Genomic DNA, 13,006 nt, shown 5'->3' on the forward strand with positions numbered 1-13,006 from the left:
GATGAGATGATGTTTGGATAGTAGAATGAAAGGCCTTCGCCATATCAATCATTAAAAATGCAAGTACATATCATGCAATATGAAAACGAAAGATGAAGATCATTTGTGGCACTTAACAACACTAACTTCAACTGAGCATGTATGTCACTTCTTTTTCTACACTTGTCAAACATATAACTCCATTTTCGTTGTACATTCCTCATGCTGAAGGACTCATGACTTCGTGGAGCTGATTTTCTTCCTGTTCCTTTTGACATAGGATCACACATTCAATACTTGACCTAATTGAGATATGTCTTTCAATTGATGACCAAGTTATTCTCACAATTTTCAAAATAATAGCCTTAATTTTCAAAGAAGGTTTCAACTTGATCACTAGATGCCCCAGCAGTCTATTTATTTCCTCAGATGCTCTCTTTTTCTAACTTTAACCCTCTGATTCAATGTTCATTCTTAAATTGGATGTTAAGATCTAGCTATGAATTTCACTAGCATATCATATCACTAGAGTCAACATAAAATGTACCATGTAAAAAAAAGCAAACAAATAACACATAATTAAAACACAAAGAAAAAGGGGACACCCCATTTAATAAAAATGAAAGATAGAGGGGTTTGAACATAAACGGCAAAGGGACAAAACAAGATAGATCCCGAACTACAAACCTGAAATAATTTGAAAAATAGAAAAGAAGACAAAACAACTATCAGACCTCTTCCTAGTGGGGAGATAGGTGAATTCTCAATTGCTCAGCCTGACAACTTAGCCACTGGTTTACATATCAACATGACTAGAGCTTCCCTCACTATCAATGTTCTGCACCATAATTGATCCATCATGAATTATCTTTTCCATTTTTCTTTTCAAATATCGACAATCTTCAATACTATGACCCTGAGCCTCAGAATGATACGCACATCGTGCGTTAGGATCAAAATTTCTTGAACGCCGATTAAGGGTGTGCCCAAGGAGAGGAGTAATCGATTAAGGGTGTGCCCAAGGAGAGGAGTAATCATTCCTTCTTGTACCAGTCTCTGAAATAAACTGGCATATGACTCTCCAATTGGTGTAAAGCTATCTCTCGACTACTGCCTCATTTCATTATTTGGCTTGGATAGAAAATTTGGCTTAGAAAGGTTTTGGTATGTTTGTGGAGTTAGAGGATGACTCTGGGGCATTGGGGTTTGCCATTGTGCATAAGATGAGGGTTGAACACGTGGTTGTGCATTATACAATGGATATGGATGTGGAGGAACAGAGTATAATGGATTTTGGGAGTGATTATATGGAGCCTGGGCATAAACTTGAGCTTGAGCTTGAGATTGATGATGACGTGGTCTTCTTGACTTTTATTGCTGTCCAACTATAATTGCAGATGCATCTTCCTCATTATTTTTCTGCCCAACACTTCCTGAACCCTTTTGAATTACTTGAGTAGTCGCTTTCAATGTTGCAAAACTCACAATGCGACCAGCCTTAATTCCCTCTTCTATCATCTCCCCCATTTTAAGGACCTCAATGAACGACGTGCCTAATGCAGGTAACAAGTGTTAATAATATGTTTCGTCCTACTCTTTAATAAACACCTCTACCATTTTACTTTCTTTCATTGGCAGTTTTACTCTAGTAGCTTGTTCGCGCCATTTGGTCGCATACTCCCTGAAACTCTCAGTATTCTTCTTTGTTATACTAGTTAGGGATTTTTCGTAAGGGATCAACTCCACATTATATTGAAATTGTTGCACAAATTTGTTAGCTAGGTCATCCCAACTAATCCATTTGTCAATGTCTTGGTCAACAAACCATTCTGAAGCTAGACCTGAAAGACTCTCACCAAAATATGCCATGAGTAATTCTTCCTTCCCTCCAGCACCCCTTAGCTGGTTGCAATAGCGTCTCAAATGTGCTACAGGATCGCCATGTCCATCATACTTCTCAAACTTCGGCATTTTAAAACCAAGAGGAAGATGTACACCAGGAAACATGCACAGATCTGTATATGCGACACTTTTGTACCCCCCAAGTCCTAGCAAGTTTTCATAGTCAGTTCCAAACTTCTCAATTTTCTAGATATTTCCTCTTGTTCTTCTGTCATAACAGGCTTTTCGGTGTTAGGAGTAAATTCAGGCAGTTGAGGACAATCGTAAGGACCAGTTGACTTAAGTGTAGGCTCGAGAGCATAATGCTGATCACTAAAAATATTCAATGCAGGCTCTCTTGTAGAGTAGGGAGGCACAACTTGTGGATGAACATCAAAAGTAGGAGGTGGGGGTGGCGCCGCAAAAGCATAAACAACAGCTGGAGCCGAGTATGTGGTAGTCTTGGATTGGGGAGTGAGGAAATGAACATTGGAAGTAGTTGGATATTGTTGCCCTGGAGTCGATCCTGATGCATGTTGTGGCATATCAACAAAAATGAGAAATTGTGCATGTGACATGGGAGGCAAGCTAGAAAGATATTCCAGATTATCAGTGGGAACTGGAGGAAGAGGCAACCCATTAGCCCAAGCTTGATGCATTTCTATTATTTTCCGCCTTAATTTCCGAATCTCTTCATTATCTTCTACATTCTCATTCCCCGAACTCCCTATCTGATTAGTGACAACTAACTCGGTATCCTTGTTGGCCATAACTTTCTCTGTGACTTGGAGCAATATGGAGGACCAGCAAAAATTTCACAAACCAACCACCTTATACTAACTGGACAAGAGATAGCAAATGCGTTAGAGTTCAATGATTTTTCAAAACCTCTTTTTATTTTTAATTTTTTTTTTTTGAAAAAAAATCACCGAACCCTAGAAGGCGCCTACGTATCTCACCCCGAAAGGGGAGAATCAGGTATGCGTACTTCATGAAGTCTTGCCAAAATGGCCAATTAAACTCTTTTTCCATTCTTTTGCTTGAAAGAAAAAAAATAACAATTTGTCAAAAGAATTGACGAAAATCTTTTTGCATTTTTTACTTTTAAAATACCTATACAAAACGAAACTTATGATTAAAAAATCTTTTGGGGTTTTCAATTATGAATTTCATATGAAAATGAAACTTGAAACTATTAAAGGAAAAATATTTTGATAGTTTTCTCTTGAAGATGTATATGAAATACCTACTCTAAATAAAGAGTGAAGAAAATCTTTTTCGAATTTTTTAGAATAAGATCAACCAAAAATAAAACCTACGACTATTAAGGATTTTTTTTTGTAATTTTATTTTCAAGACATGTATGAAACACCTACTCTAGATGAAAAGTGAAGAATTTTTTTTTTTTGGATTTTTTAAATAAGATCCCCGAACCAACAATAGGCTGCCTACTATCTCACTCCCGAAAGAGGAGAATCAGGGGTGCATAGTTCATCCAGATTGGACAATTAATGATTAAATAACAGGCTAGACCCTGACTTAAGAGATACGACCAAAGACAGACGATAAACCACGTTAATAAAATCTTTTGAGTTTTCATTTTGATACTTCACAAAAAAATGACATCACCAACTATGAAAGAAAAATCTTTTTGGTATTTTCGTTATACGAAATGTAAAAAATTTCTAACATCTTTTTTTTTCTCTTTTGTATTTTTCTTTTATAAACACATCCTATGAATGAAAAAAAATCTTTTTGAAGTTTTCAAATTGTGAATGCATGCTAAACTAGACAAAGAAAAATCTTTTTGATGTTTTTGAGAAAAATGAGTGCGAAAGGTAGAAAAAGTCCTTTTGAATTTTGGAATTGTAAAAAATAAAAGCCATAAAAAACTCAAACAACTATGAAACTCTTTTTGATTCATTCTTTTCGACTCACTTTATATATATATATATATATATATATATATTAAAATTAGTCCGTCAAATGACCACGTTACCCTTAAAGATGCAACGGTTAGCACGTAGGGATGCTTTTGAGGTGAGTCTCCTACAAAGGGCCATGTGGGTCCCGCTAGGTCTCAGTGTGATGCACATAAGCATGACCTAAAGGCTGACCTACGTTGTGGTTCACTAACAAGGCTGTTCGGGGGAGCGTATGGTCGATAGTGGCTGCTTTACTTTCCACCTACTCCATAACACCGACGGCTCCCCCCCTAAAATAAGGGTGACTCAACTAGAGGTCGTGTATAACACGTGTACTATAGACTTGTTGCAGAAAAAAGGCCTGGGGGTAGACACATGATGACAGATATAAAAGTGGTAACACATAGGATAAATACTATAAACAAAGAGCACGAAAAACGCACAACAGTGATAATAATAACACAAACAATAATCACAAACAATGTTTATACATCCGTAATGCCAAACAAAGTCGATACGACTCCAAAAAATAGCTCGAATTCTGAAAACTTGTCTTCCCCAGCAGAGTCACCAGAGCTGTCACTCCCCTTTTTTAACTCCGAAAGATTAGATTTTATATTGGGTTCGAAAGGGTTTTTATTATTAAGTGACAAAAGAAAACGATTTGTTTTGAAGAAGGATTGTTTTTACATTTGAAATCAGAGTCGCCACTTGGCATAATCTGGTGTGCCAAGTCACCATTGGAAATTTTTTTTCAAAACCATTTGACTCTTTAAACTGGTTTGCGAACAGAGATTTCAGCTAAGGAATTCTGTTGGCCGAAGGGAAGGTGTTAGGCACTCCTCGATCCCGTGGTTTGACCACGGTCTCTTAGTGGAACATATCGGCTAATTCGACGCTAAGAGTGTATAAACCACACAAAAACATACAAACCAATCAATCAATCAAACAAACAAACAAATCCAAAATTATAGTGTTCAGTCCAATTATTACAATCCAAAAACAAAAAAATGCGAAAAATATAAATCTTATTCTAAACTAATCCTAAACTATGCTCCGTCGTTTTACCCGATGCCTTGGGCCTTCATCACGAACGTCCTCCGATTACAAAATACTTTGGGGCATTCCCCGGATAAATCAACACAAATACTTTGGGGAATTCCCCGACCAAATAAATACAATAGATGTCAATGTATAAATCAAAACCATTCCACAAACATTTCATCATTCAACAATCACAAATCCTAAATCTTGCCTACCCAACTTATTGCTTGCCTAATGATCCACTGCCTAAAACATGATACTATCGAACTTAACAAAGTCGATGTTCATTGGCAATCATCACTGAACCAACATAAATCAACATTCTCTTTTGACAATTTTTGATCTTTTTCCCCAAAATCCAACATAACCTCAAATCAACTACATGATGAACATACTTTACACCAGGATTAACAATCAGTTAATGACGAGTAAAATCACTTCAACCAAATTCAACCAAAAATCACACCATTCAAAAATATTCACAAAAAAAAAAATAAGAGATATAGAATTGGACCTCCGAATATTACGTTGATAACACTGTCTAAGAAAAGCAGATCAGAAAGCCCGAATAGAGAATCTCGACAGCGACCAAAATCCACACTCGGTATAGAGAAATAGAAACCCAAAATTGAAGTCGAATAATCGAAAGGGATAACTAAACGCCTAAATTTGACCTTTTTTTTGAGAGAATTGAACTGGATTCAATCACCACACAATCATACTCAAATGAACTGACAGCCAGAATTGGTGTTTCTGGTGAGAATTAAACCAAAATCGAGGTCGGAAAAAATGGTTTGACGTGGATTTGGATGGAACAAAGGGCTGGACGTCGTGTTTTCACTACACCGAAGCTCCGGTGAGCTCGGTATTGATGACAAATGGGAGAAAAGCAGATGGCTGTAGCATTTTCTGATAATATCTTGTCGAAAATGTCTCTCTTTCCCTTCCTCTCTCACTTAAACTGTTGGCTCTCTCCAATCTCTCACTCTCTTCTCAATCTCATTATTCCCCCTACGATTCCCCTCGCCTTTCACTATTTTTCACCTTTTTTATGTGATTTTTAGTATGGGTGTGCGTGTGTATGGCTGTGTTTGAGAGTGGAATCTTGAGTTGTGTGTGTGTTATTCTGTGTGTATGTGTGAATCATGTTGTTGTTGTCATGAAATTTTGGTGAGGGTGGTATATATGGCGTGAGGTGAATTTTTTTCATGAAAAAGATGACCCCCCCCCCTTTTTCTATTTGTGCACATGTATATATCCCTGTGTGTTTTCTTGTGGATGAATCCTCTCCATTTGTTAGTGGTGGGCCCCTCCTATTTATCAATCTTCAAGGAAAGAAGAAGAAAAAGCCAATATCCAGTGGGCCCTCCCCCTTTTCTTGGTTGGTAGTTGGTTAAGATAAGATAAAATTATCTATAGGGTTGTTATTTTTGTCATTTTGTGGAGGGATAATTACATGGGTGAGGGTACACAATATGATAAGGTAAAAAAAATAAATCGGACTTTGAGGAGGGGCAAAATTAGGTGTCTACAAAGATTACAATGAAAGTAAAAGGATAGATAGATAGACCACATGAAGGAATAATCTTAAGAACCCAAGAATGGAAAATCTTGGACCCTTAAGGATACCCACAACAATAAACCTATATCTTTCAAAGATACAAGTTCGAATTCCACCTCCCAAGCATCAATGTTTCCAAGCAAATACAACATATAAGTGATTCCACCCTTGTATAGTGCCCTAGTTTCGATTTGGTCACTCCTCCATCTAGAGAGAGCTTGTTAAAAGTGTTCTACACTCATAAATATCATCAAAATCTGCTGAATGGAACCCTAACATGTTCCTTAAATAGCTATTACAAAATGAAAGTTAAATGACCAAAAGGCCCTTCAATGAATGGGCTCTCATCAAGTTTAAGTCATGGGCTGATTTTGGTGTTTTTAAGTCCTTCTTTATACTTTATTTGCCACACCAAGTCTTGGTCCCAACTTACACACTCACAAGTCCATATCCATAATTATTCTCGTATCAATCAGGTCTCCTCCAGTATTTGAAAGGTGGATGGCCTTTCTTCCCACAGTGTTGGCAGGGTGGAAATATCTTTTTCGAGCCTCCTCCTTTTCCCTTCTTATTATTGTTGAATGAACTTTCTCCATTTTCTGACTGATTCTTGAAGTTCTTCCTTAAATTCTTGTTGTTGTCTTGATGTTTGGCTGGTAAGGCTCCTTCTACTACTCCATATCGTCTCATGGCTTGCCTTTGCTCTTGTGCTTCCAAGGAATTTAAGAGCTCTTTAAGGGAAATTTTTTACAGATCCTTAATGTTCTCTAGGGTTGTTATAGTGGCTTCAAACCTCTCTGGCACTGTTACAAGTAGTTTCTCCACAATTCTTGAATCTGTTAACTCGGTTTCAAGCAACCTCACCTTGTTGGCAATGCTTAAAAGTCTGTCCGGGTGCTCTTTTATTGATTCTGACTCCTTCATTCTCTGCAATTCGTCCCTGATGAGATTAAGCACTTGCATTCCACGAATCCTTTCATTGCCTGCATACTCTGTCTTGAAATAATCCCAGATTGCTTTTGCTGACTTCAAGGACATTATTCATGTGAAAATCATAGGAGATACTGCTGCAAATAAGCATGCTTTTGCCTTTGATTTCTTTGTCTTCTTTTCCTTCTGTGATTTTATTTGTGCTACAGTGGGGTTTGTTGGAAGTGGTTGAACTTCATAGTCTTCTTCCACAGAGTTCCACAGATCCAATGCTTCCAGGTAGGTCTCCATTTTCATGGCCCATATTTGATAGTTGTCTCCATCGAAGACTGGTGGTGCCATTGCTGAAAAATTTCTCTCCTTTCATTGATGCACTCAACTAGACTCATAGATCCCTCAAGACGATTGCTTTGATACCAAATTGTTAGTGTTTTTGCAGTAAAACCAAGTTTTTTGAGAAAAGAAGAGAGAGATAACACACAACTTATGCTAAAGGGAGCAACACATTCAGTTTTTTTAGAATTACATTTAAAGACTTAAAAAAATGCTCCAACTAAGATCCTAAAATCTAGTAACAAACATTAAATTCTGAATCATGGAGTAACTAAATCCTAAAGACTAGGAAACTACTTTGAAACATTCAAAACAATAAATAAAACAGGTGGCAGCTTCTTAAACACGTGCATTAATATGATATGACCATCTAAATTGTTGCTACTAAAGTCAATAACCGAGAAGGTTGTGAGGTTCGATAGAATATCAGGTATCGAGGATGTTAGAATGTTAGAACTCATTTCTAGAGTAGAAATACTAGTAAGATTAAGTAATTGCACTGTCAGAATTCTTCCTAAAATGTTGCAGTTGGACAATTGAAGTGACATGAGATTTGAAAGACTTGATATTGGTTTAGCCCAATGAAATAATTCAGAGGACTTTGATAGATCAACACCTATCAATACTAGATATCTGAGACATCGAAGTCTTTCTAACTACCTTAGATTTGGACTAGATAGATATCCATAGCTTATAAAAGATACAAGTGAACCAGAATCTAACTTTGTTGGTAATGTCAAGCTAATAGTAATAGAAGACAAATCGGGTACTAAATTAGTGTTAAAATTTGGAACTAAGGACAAGAGAAAAGATAAGTTTTTGTAGTAACTTTTCATTCATACATTCATACATCTTACAAAAGATTACACTTATAACTACATATGTCTTACAAGACACACTTCACATAATGTCTTACAAGACATACTATCTTACAAGACACACTTCACAAAATAAGGAGTAGCATTTATTTTTAAAAAACTAAATATAATATTTTAAAAAAAACTATTAAACAAAAGACTATCTAGAAAAATCTCATAGTGTAACACTCCTCTATGAGATTTTTCTTGGATACTCCCAGCTTAGCCCTTAGAACTTTAAATTTCCCCTTAGGAAGAGACTTGGTCAAAATGTCTGTAATCTGCTGATCGAAGCTGTAATGAACATGATTAACATCACCATCCTTATCTGCTTGCCTGATAGCATGAGCTTCACATTTATATGCTTGCTACGACCATGTTTGATACGAGTACTACCTCGTATACGGACATATTATGAGCATGTCAAAGACAACCGAGATAAGGCCCAAACTTAAGTGTAAATGAAGTCCAAAACCGCCCTATGTATGCACTCCATGGGCGGCCTGTTAAAGCATTTTAATTAAAGGGGCACTTTTATCATTTGTGTCTTATTTTGTGTTGTAATATAAATAGACCAACTTAGGGTTTTTGAGACTTAGCTGATCATATTTTGAGACTTGTAGCATTTGCAACACTTTAGTTCTCTCTTAAGAGCTCCAACCGAAACTAGGGCTAGATAAGTGAAGATTCACTTGTTTTTGCATTGTTGGCTTGATACGTTGGTGTTTAGAGGAGGTAACATACCTCTTGTGTCAACGTTAGAGTTAGGTTTGTGTCGTGGGTAGTGTTAAGGGTCCAAGAGTGTAGCAATTCTTAGGTTCTTAAGATTGTCCCTTCATTTGGTCTAACTATCTATCTTGTATTGTTGTTGTAAGCTTCAGATTTCTTGTTGTGGTTAATGTAACCCATGAGTTCTTGTTGGTGTAATATTGTTGTTCTCATATTGTGTTGATAATATAGTTTGTGGGTCGCTGGAAATTAGGTATAAACACCACAATATTTTGTGTGCTCTTGGTCGATCTTGTATCATTTGGTATCAAAGCTCAAGGCTAACAAAATCAATCTTGCGAAGAGACCACTAAGCTTGTGTTGAAGACCTTGGCCAAAAGTTTGTTGATCTTGTGAAATTGTCTTGGCCGAGATTTGTACTAGATCTAGTAGATTTTTATTTTTCTAGTGTGTTTCTTGTGTTGGTTTCTTTCTCACCAACACAAAAGGTGTGTATATCTAAAGTTGAGCTTATAATATTGACATTATTGTTGTGGTGACTTGAAGATTGGCCTTGTGTTGAGCCTTGTCATTGAAGATTAGTAGACGTGTTGATGTGTTGTTGATGTGCTCTTTAAAGGTTGTTGTTGTGTTCATATTGTTCTTCATCTCTTCTCATACTTAAACCAACAAAAAGGTGCAAATAGATTCAAAGGAGTAAAGATAAAAGTTGTAAAGTGTGTTTGTGAGAATACTTGAACCATTACTTCCTAGACTTGACATCAACTTTTCCAACTACTATCCTTAAATCAAGGAGCCTTGTTTAGTGGAACTAGTAGAGGTCAAGATCATCTTTTGAGATTAAACTTACAAAGGACTCAAAAACTTGTATTTTTCCCTCTAAAACCAATTATTCTCCAATTCTAAATTGTGTAAAAATTGAAGATTCAAAATTATGACTAAATTGTGTGGGCCCGAGACAAATTGCTTGCTGCCACATCACCACTTGTTACTATTCACATCAATATTAAGCTCAAATTTGGATTTTCTAGTTTCTAATTATTGATTCTTGGTTTCATTAATTGATCCTAGAACTTATTAACAAACTAGTAAGTTCTTACAAGATTGTCAATTAGTCATTAGAATCCATTGTTCGTGTCTACATTTCTTTTGTGCTTTTGTCGTTTTTATAATCGTAGTGCTTCTTGGTTCAAGTTTGAATATTACTTACTTGAGTCGTCCAACAAATAATCCATTCTGACTAAGGAGTTGATTTACTCTTTATCTCATCACAACTACAAGCCAACTTGCAAACATTTGTGACATCAAGTGTGAGGCCACAACGCGAGTGAGAGAATAGTGAGGTTGTTTGAACTAATGTGTTTTTTTTGTAGGTTTTGTGATGTATTGTTCTGTATGACATAGTGGACTAATTTGGTGATATGTTGGACTATAACTTGAAGGATTAATTCCGATACCATCATAATGGAACCCGAGGCTTCAAATGCTCAAACAATGGATAGTAATGCCATCAATCTCATTTTGGCTCAACTTGAAACTATGTTCCGAGATGTGGCTAGGTTGAATGTGGGTCTTGAGAAACTATATACGGATGTGGCATCAATGAGTAGTGTCACACCCCTGTTTTTCACCGCATCCGACCCCGCTAGGGAGTTGGTTTTAGAGAAAATGGGTTTTTCCAATTGAAGTGACATTTTGAATAGGGATTATTTTATTTATAGAGTCGCCACTTGGAATCGAGTTTGGGTGTTCCAAGTCACCTTATTGAATCCCTATTCAAAAGGAAATGACTCTTTATTTTTATTTTTTGGTCTGCGAACTAGGAATCCGGATAAGAAATTCTGTTGACCAAGGGGAAGGTGTTAGGCACCCCTCGAGTCCCGTGGTTCTAGAACGGTCGCTTTAATGAATTATGTATGACTTAAATTAATCTTTTGGATACATAATATTTGTTGGCCTAAAAGTTACTTACATCCTACTTTGAATTTATTTTAAATTATTTAAAACTGTATTGATGTGTGGTTTACCGATAGTAATATTTTTCGGCCTTATCACGAGTTTTGATACATTTCTCATGCTTTTGAAGTATTTATGAGTAATTCCCATTTTCCTAGTCTAAAGAAGCACCTAATAGGTTTAAAATCTATCCAACCCAATTCAATCGGCTTCAAACGGTAGGTTAATTTACTACAACGAATGGTCGGTAGCAGGGCTTTCCAACCTCATCGTTAATTTTCACTTGTATGTTAAACTTTAAATTTTCTTTTGATCAAAATCTAAACTCGATTTTTTACAAGCTCGCTCCCTTACAAACGGATTTTCCCTCTCTTTTTATTTTCTTTAGTGCGAGGGATCTTGATACAGCCACCTTATTTACATCACACTAAATAAGGATTAGACCTTAGGAACCATTCCAAGCCCAACCATTATTTAATATTGTAATCCCAAAACATTAAATATACCTGAGGCATCGAAACCGTAGACATGAAAAGAAATCATTGAGAGAATCCACTTGAGATAATAATAAGAATTGCACCTTTTAAAATTACGCATGGTAATGATTTTTTTTTTTTAAAAAATGTGTAGTCCAGAATCCATTTCATGTTATCTGTAGAAAACTCGAACAATCTATTTTTTTTTTTATAAAAAAAACACAAACTGGAAATCTTGTGGGATTAACTTGTTAAACATTCTAACTTACAACAAAATAAAATTAAAGTCCAGGGACGGGTCTTACTAGTTTCAAATTTTACTACCATCATTTACATACTACCTTTCTACATTAACTTATATTATACATATTTAGTACCAATCCTACTCCCAAGTGCCTCTTAGAAGTGCACGTATTGGAGCTATTTCCCAAATTCAAACAATTAAATTTTTTATTCGACTAAAATGATCACGTTTCCAGAGAAAAAAAAAACTTAATTAAACTATTGATGTTAAAACTAATAAAGGTTGACCCATTATTTTTTGACTAAGTAAAATATTATATAACTATTAGCTATAGAAACTTAAGCATTTAATCTTTGCAAAACTAATGACAAAGCAGTAAATATAATTAATAAATTTTTTTTTTACCGTAACATAGCCAAAAATATATACTATATTTGAAAGTAAGCTATTACAGTTGCTAACAAACGGGTTAACTGAATTCGTAGTTATCAAGATATTCATTAATTAATATACATCGTTAGAAAGACAGCATCCGTACACAAATTAGCACCAAATAATAACAACTATGTTTTCCTTGAAGTGATCAAGAGTGACTTAAGCGTACAACTTATATCAAGAATGAATAGTGACATAATAAATCAAATCACATAAACTAAATGCACGCGAAACTAACTAAACAACTTTATTCATGATTTGATTCACAATAAAACTTGTAAAATAAATAGTATGGGATCAAATAAAAACCTGTATGACGAATTAAATCAAAAGGGAAGCTTTTATGTCGAACCAAAAAACTCAAACAGAGATCCTAAACTCCAAACCCGAATTTCTTTTCCTCTTCTCCTTTGATTTTTCTTTGTTTTTTTCAATCTTTTTCTCACTTATTCCTCTTCTGTTTTTTTCCTTTTGTTTTTGCTTTTGTTTTCCTTTCCTCTCATCCGTGCCTCCTGTGTTGTCCGTGTGTATATGATATATATAATAATGTATGTGTGTTTGTAGTGAAGTTGGAGATTGGGGTGAGGGACGTGTGGATGTGTGTGTGGATGTGGAGGAAATGGGGGGAGAGGTTGAGTGGAAGTGGGAATTGTGGG

General features: G+C 35.8%; 1 protein-coding gene across 1 annotated transcript; it reads right to left on the bottom strand.

Moving 5' to 3' along the window:
* Window positions 1-6,858: 6,858 nt before the first annotated feature.
* On the bottom strand, window positions 6,859-7,428 carry LOC107863871. The gene is made up of 2 exons (XM_016710087.2): window positions 7,184-7,428; window positions 6,859-7,087 (listed from the first exon to the last, which is right to left on the bottom strand). The coding sequence occupies exons 1-2, from the start codon at window positions 7,426-7,428 to the stop codon at window positions 6,859-6,861; spliced, it is 474 nt and encodes a 157-aa protein (XP_016565573.2).
* Between the last annotated feature and the right edge of the window lie 5,578 nt (window positions 7,429-13,006).

This window comes from Capsicum annuum, chromosome 6 (genome assembly GCF_002878395.1).
Source record: "Capsicum annuum cultivar UCD-10X-F1 chromosome 6, UCD10Xv1.1, whole genome shotgun sequence".
Classification (NCBI taxonomy): domain Eukaryota; kingdom Viridiplantae; phylum Streptophyta; class Magnoliopsida; order Solanales; family Solanaceae; genus Capsicum; species Capsicum annuum.